General features: G+C 34.8%; 1 protein-coding gene across 3 annotated transcripts in view; it reads left to right on the top strand.

Moving 5' to 3' along the window:
• Positions 1 to 14697, top strand: part of COL4A5 (collagen type IV alpha 5 chain) — a 214511-nt gene that overhangs the window by 80971 nt on the left and 118843 nt on the right. For 2 of the 3 annotated variants that reach the window (XR_009050252.1, XM_057717835.1), the window contains exon 2: positions 11932 to 11991. The exons of the other annotated variant lie outside the window; for it this stretch is intronic. Coding sequence is in view for 1 of the 2 variants with exons in the window: in XM_057717835.1 (XP_057573818.1) it covers positions 11932 to 11991 (60 nt within the window). In the remaining variant the exon portion in view is untranslated. The remainder of the gene's footprint in view (positions 1 to 11931; positions 11992 to 14697) is intronic. 3 annotated transcript variants of the gene reach the window in all.

Genomic DNA, 14697 nt, shown 5'->3' with positions numbered 1-14697 from the left:
AGAGGAGAGGAACTGGCTCTTTGTTCTAGACTATCTTTTCAAGGATATTTGTATAGTGAATACCTTGGAAAATAGAGATAGTATCTCCCTTTGGAGTAAAAGCCAGATTTGTTTCCTGTCCAGTAAAATAAAGATAAAATCTCAAAGCAATGGTCAAGAAAGTTTACTGCCCATCTTAAAATATGCAGGTTCCCTAAACTTTCAGTTTATTTCTTGTGACAATAATGTGTATGTGAAGGCATTATCTTGTCTTCTTCATGTCACCCTATGGGAACTGGGGCTCAGGGAAGCCTAGGCTATTGCTGTGAGTAGAAAATCGTCTGCTGTCTCTGCTCAGAAAGTCTTGTATTTTCTGCCAGCATCCATGAAACTATGACAGGCTCACTTGTTTGCTACCAAGTAGGGACAAATATCAGACCTTTCACAGTTCTTGACAGAGTGGTTTTCTCACATTTTATTTTATGATCCTGATTTTTTAACAGCTTCCTTGAGATATAATTTACATACCATACAGTTCATTCACTTAAAGTTCACACTTCAGTGGGTTTTAGAATATTTACAGAGCTGTGCAACAATCACTCAAGTCAATTTCTGAACATTTTTATCAATCCCAAAAGAAATCCACACTCTCTGTGACCCCCAACTCCCCAGTCCTAGGCGACCACCAATCTAGTTGCTGTTTCTAGAGGTTTGTCTCTTCTGGACATTTCGTATAAACAGTATCATGCAACATGTGGTCTTTTGTGTCTGGCTTGTTTCACTTAGCATAATATTTTCAAGGTTCATTCATGTTTGTAGCATGTAGCAGTACTTCATTCCTCTTCATTGCCAAATAATATTCCATCGTATGTATATGCTTCATTTTGCTTGCCAGTCCATCAGCTGATGGACAATTTTTTTTATAGTTTTTAGGCTATTCTGGGTAGTGATACTGTGAACATTCATGTATGTGTTTGTGTGGATATATGTTTCTATTTTGCTTAGATATATACCTAGGTGTGGAATTGCTGGGTCTAAAGGTGGAAAATTAGTTTGACTTGACATCTTTTTTAAATGTAGGCATTCACTGCTATAAATTTTCTTCTAAGCACAGTTTTAAGTACATCTCATATATTGGTATTTTCTGGGTTTATTTCCTTTTGTTTCAAAAGATTATTAATATACCTTGTGATTTCTCCTTTGACCCAAAATTTAATTCAGAATAAATTGTTTTATTTTCTACATTCTTGTAAATATCCCAAATATTTTCCTGCTACTCATTTCTAATTTCATTCCATTATCATAGGAAAACATACTTTCTATGATTTCAATTCTTTTCCATTTATTAAGGTTGATTTTATGGCTTAGCATATACACTATCCTAGAGAATGTTCTATGAATTCTTGAGAAGAATGTAAATTATGCTCTTGTTGTGTAGAGTTTTGAATAGATGTCTGTTAGGTCTAGTTGGTTTATACTGTTGTTCAAGTACTCTATTTCCTCGTTGATATTCAGCTTTGCTCTTTTACCCACTATTGAAAGTGGGATATTGAAGACAATCCAACTATTGTTGAATTGTCTATTTCCCATTTGTCAGTTTTTGTTTCACGTATTTTGGGGCTCTGTTTTTAGATGCATCTGTGTTTCTACTTGTAATGTTTTCCTGGTTAATTGACTCTTTTATCATTATAAAATGTCCTTTTTTATCTCCAGTAATATTTTTTGTTTTATAAGATATTTTGCCTTTTAGCATTTCCACTACAGCTTCATCATGGTTCCTATCTTAGTTTGTGCTGCTGTCACAAAATACTGCAAACTTGGTGGCTTATAAACAACAAAAATATATTTCTCACAGTTCTGGAGGGTGGAATTTCAATATCACGCTGCCAGCATGGTCAGGTTCTGGAGAGAGCCCCCTTCTGGGTTGCAGACTGCTGACTTCTTGTATCCTCATATGACAGAAAGAGGGCTAGTATGCTTTGGCTTCTTCTTCTTCTTTTTTTTTTTTTATAAATTTATTTATTTATTTATTGGCTGCATTGGGTCTTCGTTGTTGCATGCAGGTTTTCTCTAGTTTTGGAGAGCAGAGGCTACTCTTCGTTGTGGTGCATGGGCTTCTCATTGTTGTGGCTTTTCTTGTTACGGAGCACAAGCTCTAGGTGCATGAGTTTCAGTAGTTGTGGCATGTGGGCTCAATAGTTGTGGCTCATGGGCTCTAGAGTGCAGGCTCAGTAGTTGTAGCACACGAGCTTAGTTGCTCCATGGTATGTGGGATCTTCCCGGACCAGGGCTCGAACCTGTGTCCCTTGCGTTGGCAGGTGAATTCTTAACCACTGCACCACCAGGGAAGCCCCTCTTTGGCTTCTTCTTATACGGGAACTAATCCTACTCATGAGGGCCATACCCTCATAATCTAGTTATCTCCCCAAAGCCTCACCTCTAAATACCATAACATTGGGATTGGCATTTCAATTTATGAATTTGTGGGGAAGGGGAATAAACATTCAGTCCATTTCTGTTGCTGTTTGCATGATTGTATTGTTTCCATTTTATGTTCAATGTTTTTGTATGTTTTGATCTAGTGTGTTCTCCTGTAGACATCATTGAATCTTGCTTTTTTATACAGTCTGAAAATCTCTGAATTTTGATTGGCTTGTTTAATCCATTCACATTCAATGTTATTATTGATATAGTTGGGTTTTTTCTGCCATTTTACTTTTTGTTTTTTATATTTCTCACATATTTTGTTGTTGTCTGATTCTTCTATTCCTGTTTTATGACCTTTTTTACTGAATGAATATTTTCTAGTTAAATACAATATTTTCTTTAATGATTTTCTTCACTGCTTTTTTTTAGTTTTTTTTTCGTGGTTGCTCTAGGGCTTATCGTGGACATCATAACCTATCAGAATTTACTTAAGATATAGCAACTTAATTCCAGTAAAATATAGGAATATTGGTCCTGTGGAGCCCTATTCCCTTTTCCTCCTTTGTTATACATATTACAACTATATATGTTAGAAGCTCAAAATAAATTGTTGTAATTAGAATTAGAATGTTATATAACTTTATGGCTTTAAAGAAACTGAGAAAAGCAAGGAGCAGTTATATAGTTTGTTATACTGAACTTCTTATTTAACGTTTCTGGTTCTTTTGTTCCTGTGAATTCAGATTATTATCTGTTGTAAATTTCTTATTTCAAAACTTCTCTCATAACCTTCTTAGTTATGTTATTGACAAATATGTTACATTTCTATATGTTATAGGCCCAACCATGCCATTATACCATGTGTTTTATATACAGCAAGTCCCCTATACACGAACGAGTTCCATTCCAAGAGCACGTTCATTAAGTCTGGTTTGTTTGTGAGTCCAACAAAATTAGCCTAGGTACCCAACTAACACAGTCAGCTATACTGCTGCTTTTACGCTTGGTTCCAGACATTCTAGGTGTGAAATAAAGATACTGTACTGCTGTACTCTAAACAGTACTATACAGTAAAGTACACAAAAGCACAACCACTTGTAGAGGATACATGCACGTGAAAGTGTACACCAGACATGTGAACTAACTTATGTGATTGGACATGCGAAACACGTTTGCATCTTTGAAACTTTGCAACTTTATTATTCGTATTTAGGGAACTTACTATAATCACTTTTTAAGTCAGTTAAGAGAAGAAAGAGAAATATGCATTTTTTACTGCCTTTTACAATTGCATGGTTATGCTTACCAACCCTTTTTTGTGTGTGTGGTTTCAAATTACTGTCTCTGTTCACTTGTTTCCAGCATGAACAATTTCCTGTTGTATTTTTTGTAAAGCAGGTCTGTTAGCAATAAAATCTTTTTTTTGTTTGTTTATCTAAGAATGTCTTTGTTTGATCTTTGTGTTCCAAAGATAGCTTCGCTGAATATAAGATTCTTGGTTGACAGTTTCTATTTTTGAGCACTTTTAATATGCCATCCCACTGCCTTCTGGCCTCTGTTGTATCTGAGAGGATCTTTCTGGGATTCCCTGCTAAAGGATGTCATTTTTCTCTTGGTGCTTTCAAGATTTTCTTGTTGTCTTTGTTTTTGAACATTTTTATAATGATTTTATGTATGTAGTTCTTTATTGTTTATTTTTCTTGGATGAATTGTGCCTCTTTTTTGTGTACATTAATGGTTTTCAACAAATGTTAGTTTTCAACCATTATTTCTTCTATTATTTTTTCTCCTACTTTTTCTCTCTCCTCTTCTGTTACTCCCGTTACACATATGTTGGTGCCCTTAATGATCCCCTATACTTCTCTGAGGCTCTGCTCATTTATGTTCCTTATTTTTCTTCCTGTTGTTCAGGTTGCATAATTGCTATCAATCTATCTTAAAGTTCAGTGATTATTTCTTCTGCCAGTGAAAATATAGTGTTGAGCCTCTGTAGTGAATTTTTCATTTTATTATATTTTTTCAACTCCAGAATTTCATTTGTTCTTTAAATTGTTTCTTTATTGATATTATCTACTAGATGAGATATTATCATTATACCTCCCTTCTTTAAACATTGTTTCCTTTAATTCTTTGAACATATTTATATAATGGCTGCTTTGAAGTTTTTGTATACTAATTTAATTATCTGGGCCCTGTGAAAGGCAGTTTCTATTGCTTGATTTTTTTCCCCTTTGTATAGGGCACTTTCCTGTTTCTTAATATGATTCAGAATTTTTTTATTGAAATGTGGACAGTTTAGATAATGTATTTTAGCCAGTCTAAATACTGATTCTCCTCCTCTCCAGGGCTTGTTGTTTGCTTGTCCATTTGTATAATGTGTTTGCTAGACTATTTTACTGAGGTCTATTTTCCCCACATTATGCAGCCTCTGATGTCACTCCCCAAAGGTTGCAGCCTTGGACATGTTCACAATCACCTTGGTATGACAGTGTGTATCAGCATTCTGTTTGATTGCTTTTTTCCTGCTCTTTCTATTCAGGTGGTTACCTTTGTTGGTATCTTAACCAGCTGTAAACCTTCACTAATGATTTACTGATGGCTGTATTGTGTCGTTGAGCATGAGTTTCTCCAGATTCTGACACAGTTAAGTTGGGCCTCTTTCAGAAGTAATCTTTGAAGCCAAATCTTTGAGACTTGTACCAGTCTCACAGATGCTATTCTTATCTGTCTCTTTTTCCAGTTCTCTCTGGTAATCTGTAGCTGTTCTCATGAAGCTAACTGCCTCTTCTTAATTGCTTGCCACCAAAATTTCTGTTGTTTTTGAGAGTGCCCTTAGGTTTGAATTTCCCAGTCTGTCCCAGGTAAAATCAAGTCTCTTAGGGAGACCTTCAGAGCTTTCTGTTTTTATCGTCTCCCTCCCCGTCCCCATCTGACCCACCCGGGCAAAATCTCTGTGACTGCTCCAGAACTGATGGCAGGAGCAATGACCCTCTTCTCTTGGAGTGGCACCCTGCTTTATGAGCAGGGCACTGAGAAGGACAGTAACATCTGATCTCCTCGGTTTGCTTCCATCAGCATCAAGCTTTGCACTGTGAGTGACCAAAGGTTAGAGCATTCGAGTCCAGTACTCTTAGCCTAACATGCCTGGGGTAGACCTTTTTTCTTATGAGTTGGGGCTGTGTGGAAGACAAGAATCATAGAACTCCCAACTGTTCTTGTTTGGAATATATCTTCTGTAGCTTGGAATTTGGACAAGGGGGAGAATGAGAAATGTTGACCTCTTCCTCCCAGTGAGATACTATAGTACTCAGCTGGGAGCTGGAGGGAGAAGGAGCTCTGCGTTCTTGTCTGCTCCCACCTTGTGTGGAGCTTTTGTCAAGCTTAGCAAGGCAGGGGGAGAGGAAGGGAGTGGATCATGGCTAAAATGCCATAGATTCTTGCTGTATATACTGAGATTTAGTAAATTTTGTTGAATGTATTTCTTCATTTGCTGTAGGTTTTTCAGACAATATTCAGAGACTTAAATTTTGTTTTAGTATTTTTTTCTAAATTTGATCATTTATTGTTGTTTCATTAGGGAGATGGTTCATAGAGTTCCTCAAGCTGTCATTTATAAAGTCATCTCTCCTGTGGCATGGCACTGACTTTATGAATAGTCCATGCTATTTTTCTTTTTTTAAAATAATGTACCATATTCCAAATCATCTGATTTATTTCCTCATGCTGTCATTTTACACTTAATGTAATTGTTGATATATTTTTTATTTGTATTGCCTTCTTTAAGATAGCATTTTCTTTCTCTTTCTCTTTTGTCTTCTTTTGGATTTGAGTATTGTCCTTCTCTAATAATTTGGAAAACCTTGCTTATCTTCTTTTAAGCTTTATCCTAGAAATTAGAATTGCTAGGTTGTATGCTTATCTTACCAAAGTCTAAACTAATCAATACCCATACTTGTTTTTCTATGGTTACAAGAACCTTAGAATACTTTTTCACTCATCCTCTCCTGACTTACCTTGTATTATCACTGTTTTTCTTTTTTTAATTTTTTAAATTCCATTTTTATTTGTCTGTGGTGTTTTTTAAATTTTATTATTTATTTATTCATTGGCTGCCTTGGGTCTTTGTTGGTGTGCGCAGGCTTTGTCTAGTTGCAGTGAGTGGGGGCTATTCTTCATTGCGGTGTGCAGACTTCTCACTGTGATGGCTTCTCTTGTTGCAGCGCATGGGCTCTAGGTGTGCGGGCTTCAGTAGTTGTGACACACGGGCTCAATAGTTGTGGCTCACAGGCTCTAGAGCGCAGTGCTCAGTAGTTGTGGCACACAGGCTTAGTTGCTCCATGGCATGTGGGTTCCTTCCAGACCAGGGATGAAACCCGTGTTTCCTGCATTGGCAGGTGGATTCTCAACCACCGCGCCACGAGGGAAATCCCTGTTTTTCTTTTAGTACTGTATTTTTGAACCCTGCACCTATTTTTATACTTGTGTTTTATAGTTAATATTTATTTAAATTCAACCAAAAATTTATTACTTTTTTCTCTTAATTCCTTTTTTTATTTTACTTTTTTTAAGTATTTATCTATTTATTTATTTGCTTCTGCCAGGTCTTAGTTGTGCCATGCAGGATCTTCATTGCCCAGTGCGAGATCTTCATCGCAGCATGTGGGATCTTTTAGTTGCTGCATGTGGGATCTTTAGTTGTGGCATGCAGTATCTTTTTAGTTACGCCATCCGATCTCTTAGTTGTGGTATGTGGGATCTAGTTCCCTGACCAGGGATCGGAACCCAGGCTCCCCGCATTGGGGGTGTGGATTCTTAGCCACTGGACCACCAGGGAAGTCCCCCTTTTTGTATTTTAGACCCTCCATTTCATTTACATTTCCTTTCAAATACAGGAGAAGATGATCAAAAGGTTTGAATTTCCTTTTGTGAATTCCTGCTGGGGGCATACTTTCACAGTTTTTGTTTGTCTAAAAATGTTTGTATTTTTATGTTGTTCTTGAAAGGTATTTTCACTGAGTAAAAAATGTAGGTTGACAGTTTTCTTACAGCATATTAAAGATGTAATTTCATGGTCTTCTGGCTTCCGTTGAATTTCTGAGAACTAATCTATAAATTGTCACCCCTTTGAAGGCAGTCTTTCTTGATGCTTTTAAGGCCATGTTATTTTGGTTTGGGTTTTGATTTTATGCTCTGAAGTTACACTATTTTGCCTCAAGTTTGGGGTTTTGTTTTTCTTCCATTGGATCTGCTGGACTTTTAGAATTACAGATATCATTAGTTCTTAAAAACGTTCCAGCATTATCTCTAACTATTGCCTCTGCCCCATTCCCTCTTTCATCTCTTCTTCTATAACCCAAATTACCTGTTTGCTCTACCACCTCACCCTTTCCTCCATGTTTCCTAACTATTCTCTCACATTTCCCATATGTTACATTACAGATAATTTCTTTTCACTTTACTAAGTATTTTAATTGTCTTCAGCTGTATCTAGTCTCCTGTGAAGCTCATCCATTGAATTTTAAATTTCATAGTTCTTACTTCTAGAATTTATATTTAAATTCAGCTATTATTATTATTATTATTATTTACCATTTCCTGGTCCCTTTATTTTCTTCAAGTTAAAAGTCTTCCATCATTGTAAAGATAGTCATCACATATTTTGCATCTAGTAATTCTAATATTTGAAATCTTTGCTGAGTAGTTTCTGCTGTGAGATGTTTCTCCTGGTTTTTGCTTATGGTATTTTGTTTCCTTGTGTGCTTACTGATTTTTGAATGGAATATCATATTTTCCTTCCAAAAAGGATTTATTGGAATTCTTTGAAGTTTAATATGAAGATATGCTCTTCTGTATAGGATTTATATGTATTTCTGCCCAGCCTCTGGGAGGTGAAAGCAGTTTGAGTCCACTCTAAATAAATTTACAGTTTGAGGTTAGTGGACCACCCAGTTAAATGCTGATTTGCATTGCAAATCTTTATGAGGGCCAGCTGTGGTTATAGCTTCTCAAGAATCTTTTCCCCTTGTACTTCTCTGCTGAGATCCAAGATATGTTTTTCCTGAAATTCCCTGGAGTTAGTTTGTATATGTTACTCCCTTACACTGTAAAACAAGAATCTCAAATTCTCCAAGTTTTGTAAATGCCCTTGGGGCAAAAGTAGTTTCAGTGGTCAGTTTACTGGGTTTTTTTCCCCTAGATTTTGGCCTGATAAATCCTTTTGTGCTTCTCTTTGATGTTTTTAAGGATTTTTACATTTTTTTTCAAGCATAAAAGTTTTTTTTTTTTTTTTAAGTAAGCATATCAGTCTGGATACCTAACTCCATTATTGGGGTATTATTTCTCTATGCCATTATTTTGTAGTGTATATATTAGAACACCTGAATCAGAATCACCTAGGGATGTTTATTAAAATTTCAGATTCTGATAGCCAACCTTAAGCTTACTGAAACAAAATCTTTAGGATGGGGTCCTAGTATCTGAATTTTTCTGGTTCTGTAAGTGATCCTAATGCATACAGAAGTTTGCTTTTATTTGTACTTTTAGTCCCGTATCTAGTATTTTTTTATTGTAGGAGCCTAAGATCTAAATTTATTGTTTTCTATACTTGTCCTAGCATCATATTTTGAACAATACATTATTTTCATATTTATTTCATATGCCAACTTTTATCATATAGTAGGTGTGTGTGTGTGTGTGTGTGTGTGTGTGTATGTAGATCTGTTTCTGCCCTTTGTGTTTTGGTTCATTGAGCTGGTATTCTTTGAGCAATACCATACTGTTTTAATTATTGTATCTTCATGATGTGTTTTATTACATGATAATAAAAAAGTTTCTTTTTATTTTATTATTTTCTCCCACACTAAAAATTATGCAACATTACTATAGTTGCACCAGTTTTCTTGCTTTAACAGTCTTCAATGACTTTGTAGAATTAAATAGTTTTTCCACAGTTTTTGAAAGCCTTTTTTTTGGACTTATCTCCTACTCTACTTTTTCCCTATGTACTTAAGAAGTCCTTTAGATTGAGGTACTTAGTGTTTGTTTTACCTGACTCTTTGTTCACAAAAAATTTGTTTTTTTATTTTATTGCTTAGCATGGCCATTTTTCCGTCTAGATATATTTCTGTCCATTTTTAGAAATTAAAGTGGAGTTATTTACGTTCTCTACAGAGCCATTATGAACACTCCCAAGTTCAAGGGAATGCTCTTAAGTTTGATAACAATTTTTGATTATACAACTGGTTTTCACTTGGTAAATCCCACTGAATCATAGCATGTAAAAGCTGGAAGCTACCTAAAGATATCATATTGTCTATCTCTATAATTTTACCAAAGAGAAACCTGAGCTCTAGGGTATAGGAATGACTTATCCATAGCCATCCAATGAATAAATTCCTCAGGTAAAACCAGGATGTATGTCTTGTATCTTAGAGCTCTTTCTCTTACCATTGTCTGCTATATCATTATTCAATCATATTTAAGTGTTACTTTCATTTTTTGGGTCTAGTTTGTTTTGTTTTTGCTAGATTGGAAGTTCCTTAAAGGCAGCACCCATTTTTTTGTACAACTCATAGCCCTAATATCGTGCTTGGTGCTTATTAAGCACCTCATCAGTATTAATAGATGTTGGTAAAAAAAAAAAACAAATCTTTCCATTAAACAGAAGTCAAATTGGGGCTACTTCCTTGTGGGCATCATGGTTATAACTGTATGGAAAGTGGCATCTAGTGGTTGGTTTGTGTATTACAGTTGCCTTTTTTTCTTGAACTGAGAGTACTGGAGTACTCATTATCATAACCTAGGTGGAATAAATAGAATCTAAATTAAATTTTCAAGTTGAATTTAAACATTTTTCTGTAGTTACCAAATGTTTTATGTAGTGACCACTCAAAAGTATCACTGCATGTTGTAATAAAGTGCAAAAAGATGAAATTACTAATTTTTAGAAAAACTTTGTGTAAAATCACTTCAAAAATGACATGCATGAGTATTTAAAGTTTTATTATTTGTTTGTTAATTATATTAGGAGTTGGAGGATATTATTGGATACTGAAAAGTCAGAAATGCATTTATAATGACAAGTTACATAGTATCTTCTCCATATTGATGAAATCCTATTAGGCTGTTGCTTTGCATGATTTTCAGGAACTTAATTTGTATTTTAAAAAGGTAGAACGCCTTTAAAATCTTTTTTTATTTTTTAAGTTTTTTGAATTGTGGTATAGTTGATTTACAATATTATATAAGTTTCAGGTGTACAACCTAGTGATTCACAATTTTTAAAGGTTATACTCCATTTATAGTTATTACAAAATACTGGATATGTTCCCTCTGCTGTACAATATATCCTTATAGCTTATTTTATATATAGTAGCTTGTACCTTTTAATCTCCTATCTATATATTGCCCCTCCCCCCTTCTCTCTCTCGACTGGTAACTACTAATTTGTTTTCTGAGTCTATTTTTTTGTTATATTCACTAGTTTGTTTTACTTTTTAGGTTCCACATATAAGTGATAACATATAGTGTTATATATATTATATATGATACAGTTAATGTACAATACCTACACAAAAAGATAGAACTCTTAATGAAAGATGAAAATGGAATGTTATACCACTTTTTACTTATGAAACCAAAAACTATGCAAATATATTTATGTATAAAATGCAGAGATACACTTCAAAATCAAATTTTAATTGTTTTCAGATTATTTAATGAGACACATAACCCCTTATTGTATGTAAATGCTGAGCTATCTACATATGTTAAACTAATTACTGTTTGTTTTTCTAAGCAGTTCAGCTTCATGCCAGAGAAAAGAATAGTTCTAGGTGGCAGACATCATCCATTGTCTTCTTGTCCTATAGGTTCTTATTTTGGAGGAGGATATTTTTCTGGCTCCAGGACCTCAATTCCTAATATGAGTGAATGAACTTGTTAGTAGTGTCTATTTAGGACACCTAGGCTATGGGAACAATTTGTGGTAAAGCTTGGAGCTATTAGAGACTGAGCTACTGATGATGAAAGAGTGGAAGCAAAGAAAAGAAAAGTGGTAAAAAATAGTATGTCTTCCAGGTTCCCTGATTGCTCATGAATGCAGAAAAGCAAGGGACTTCAAGTGGCAGGCATCTTTGGCTAGATGCCAAGGTCTTTGCTAATATAGATTGAGAGGTAATTTCTTATAGGTGATGTTAGGAGAAAAAAGGAGTTGTTTAGAGCTGAAAGTCATACTACAAGGAAGTTGTGTGGATTTCTTTCTAATTTTTAAAAAGACATTTTTCACTTTAAAATTATAAGTATTATATTTTCTCATTTTGAAAATTTCAAAAAAAATAAGTGTACAACAAAGGATGAAAGATTCCCCAGACAACCATTGTTTGCAATTTAGTATATATCCTTTCAGATATTTTTCTGGTGGTAGTTTTACAAGTTTGGATTGTTGGATTCATTTGAGCTGTAAGTCAGAGTGTGGTTTTCAGGTTCATATTTAATAATTTTCCTCCCTCTTCCTCTTGCTTATAGGCTTGCTATGGGTGTTCTCCAGGATCAAAGTGTGACTGTAGTGGTATAAAAGGAGAAAAGGTAAGATATGACATAAGCCTTCAAAAATTTGGAAAACCAATAAAATAATGGTTTTAATATTTTTTTAAAGAAAAACGAGGCTTCTACCTCAGCATCTAATTAAATAAATGAATTTTACTATACTGCTTATTTTAGATTGCTGTGAGGATTCAACTATATCTCAGGGATCAGCAAACACTTTCTGTAAAAGTCCATATAGTAAATGTTTTAGGCCTTGTTGGCCACAAAAGGCGTCTGTCACATATTTTTCTCCTTTTTTAAAAGTAGCCCTTTAATAGTTTTAAAAAGTTATTAGCTCTTGGACTGTACAAAGCGGGCATCTGACTGAATTTGACCTGAGAGCTGTAGTCTGCTAAGCTCTGATGAATATTGTTATAATCACTGACTTAACAGGCAAAAGAAGGTAAAAACACTTAAGGAGCCAAACATTTATCAGGCTAATAATCTGTGCTAGATACCATACAATTTCATGTATTTCGTGTATTTTTGTCTAATCCATGTAAGTTAATGATGGGTGTATCTCTATTTTCATCTCACTTTGCCCACAGCAGCATTCCTATTGTATAGATATGATGATTACAAAGTAAGTATTGGTGATGATTAAATAGCATAAATCTAGCCACTATAAATCAGTGACTGACACTGAAAATAGAAGATTAAAAAGGGATAGTGAATTGTGGCCTAAAAAGAATTGTACTAAGGGGGAGGTGATTGTGCCCTAGTCTTCACTCTGGGGCTCAATGAATACTTTGGAATCAATTATTGAGTGTTACTAATTATATATGAAAAAATTTGGGACAATATCTCAAGAGCATATTCCATCTAGGCATATAGAAGGTACACTAGCATATTAAAGGTGTTTAAAAGTCCTGGAGTAAAGATACCTATTTGTTTTGCAATGCTGTATTTCCAAGCTCTATTTAACCATTTAACCCACTTTCCTTCTAACAGAATACCTATTAATAATAATTGAAGAGTGTTATACAGAACCCTTATTTGAATAGCATTAGTTTGAAGGGATTAGTTTTATAGTAAAAGTACTTTCTGTAGTGGTAAAAAGACCAAGAGGGATTCATTTCTGATATTAGTGGAATGACTTTGGTCAGATTAACGCTTCTTAAGAAGTAAACACTCTGGACAAAATATAACAACTATTTAATAGTACAGGAGAAGGACCAAAGTAGGAAAAAAGTAGAGAGGATTCTACCTTTTAAAGAAGGGTAGTGCAGTGGACAAGTTTGCACTTACGTGCCTTTTCTCCTGGGTGTGCACTTCAGTCTGCAGGGCAAAGGATGGCAAGAACCCAGACAAAAAACCACAGTCTTAGTGGCTTGAGAAGTCGAGGACAGGATTGAGGATGCCAGAATGGCTGGAAAATGATGGGAGATATACTGGATTGGAGGGAGTCACAGAATGGAGAGCCCCCATATCTGCTTGTAAATGCCACCCAAATACTTGGTTGAACCCTGAACTTTATATGTATAGGGGAAGATTCATGCAACCCAGCAAAAAGGAACAGCTGGAAGGCTGCAGTAAGTGAATTGCAACACAATTACAGCACAACTGCAGCACAGTTAAATAAGCAATAGATTTAACTGCTGTCCATTGAAAGGAAAACCGAGTTTTAAGTGTTAGTTCAGCTGAGTTAGCTATTTCCTAAAACAAAAGTTCAATACTTTTCAGACAATATAAAAGAATTCAGGATGTGTACATGTTAATAACTACAGTGTCCAGTATGCAATTAAAACTTACTAGGCATGTGAAGTAACAAGTAAAAGTGACCCATAGTCAAGAAAAAGACCAATCAATGAAAACTAACTCTGAAATAACACAGATATTAGAAGTTTTAGAGAAAAATCTAAAGCAAATAGGATAAATATATTTGTTGATTGAAAGGGAACTCTGCTAATAATAAGTAAACAAAGAATCGCAACAGAGCACAGGAAATCGTGAAGAAGAAAAAAAAAACAGGAAAATGTAGATTTGAGAAGCACAATATAAGAAAGAACAATTTACTGGGTGGAATTTTAACAGCAGAATGAAGAAGACTGAAGAAAGGTGGACAAATAACTTGAGAAACACACATGACCTAAAACTAACTAAGTATCTGAATGAAACAAAATATGAGTAGCCCTATATCTACTAAGGACATTGAATTATCAAACTCTTCCCGCACACACATAAAAATTTCAGTCCAGAAGTTTTCACTGATGAATTATACAAAACATTTATGTAAGAGAGAATATCAATCTTGCATAAACTCAGAAAATAGAGGGATAAGGGCTGATGTCCAGCTAATTTTATGAAACAAATATGCCCTAATACCCAAACCAAAGACAAAATTTAAAAAATCATTAAACTATAGCTCATTAACATAGATGCAGAAATGAAGAATGAAATTTTAGCAAATAAGATCCAGTGGCATATAAAGTAGATAATGTGTTCTTACCAAATGGGGTTTATGCAAGGAATGCATGGTTGGTTTAACATTTGAAAATAAAAAATTGTAATTCACCATATTAAAAGACTAAATAAAAATTTTAAACATAAATAAGCCCACCATATAATTATCTCAGTAGATGCAAAAAAGGCATTTACCAAAATTCATCATCAGTTTCTTTTTTATTTTTTCCAGCAAGGCTTTATTGGGGCCCCTGCTGCAGCAGCGGTAGGGGTATGTCTAGAGGTCGGGCCCAAGGGGTGGCT

The sequence above is a fragment of the Hippopotamus amphibius genome, chromosome X, assembly GCF_030028045.1.
Source record: "Hippopotamus amphibius kiboko isolate mHipAmp2 chromosome X, mHipAmp2.hap2, whole genome shotgun sequence".
Classification (NCBI taxonomy): Eukaryota; Metazoa; Chordata; class Mammalia; order Artiodactyla; family Hippopotamidae; genus Hippopotamus; species Hippopotamus amphibius.
The sequence above is the reverse complement of the archived record's forward strand: the minus strand, read 5'-3'. Positions and strand labels throughout refer to the sequence as shown.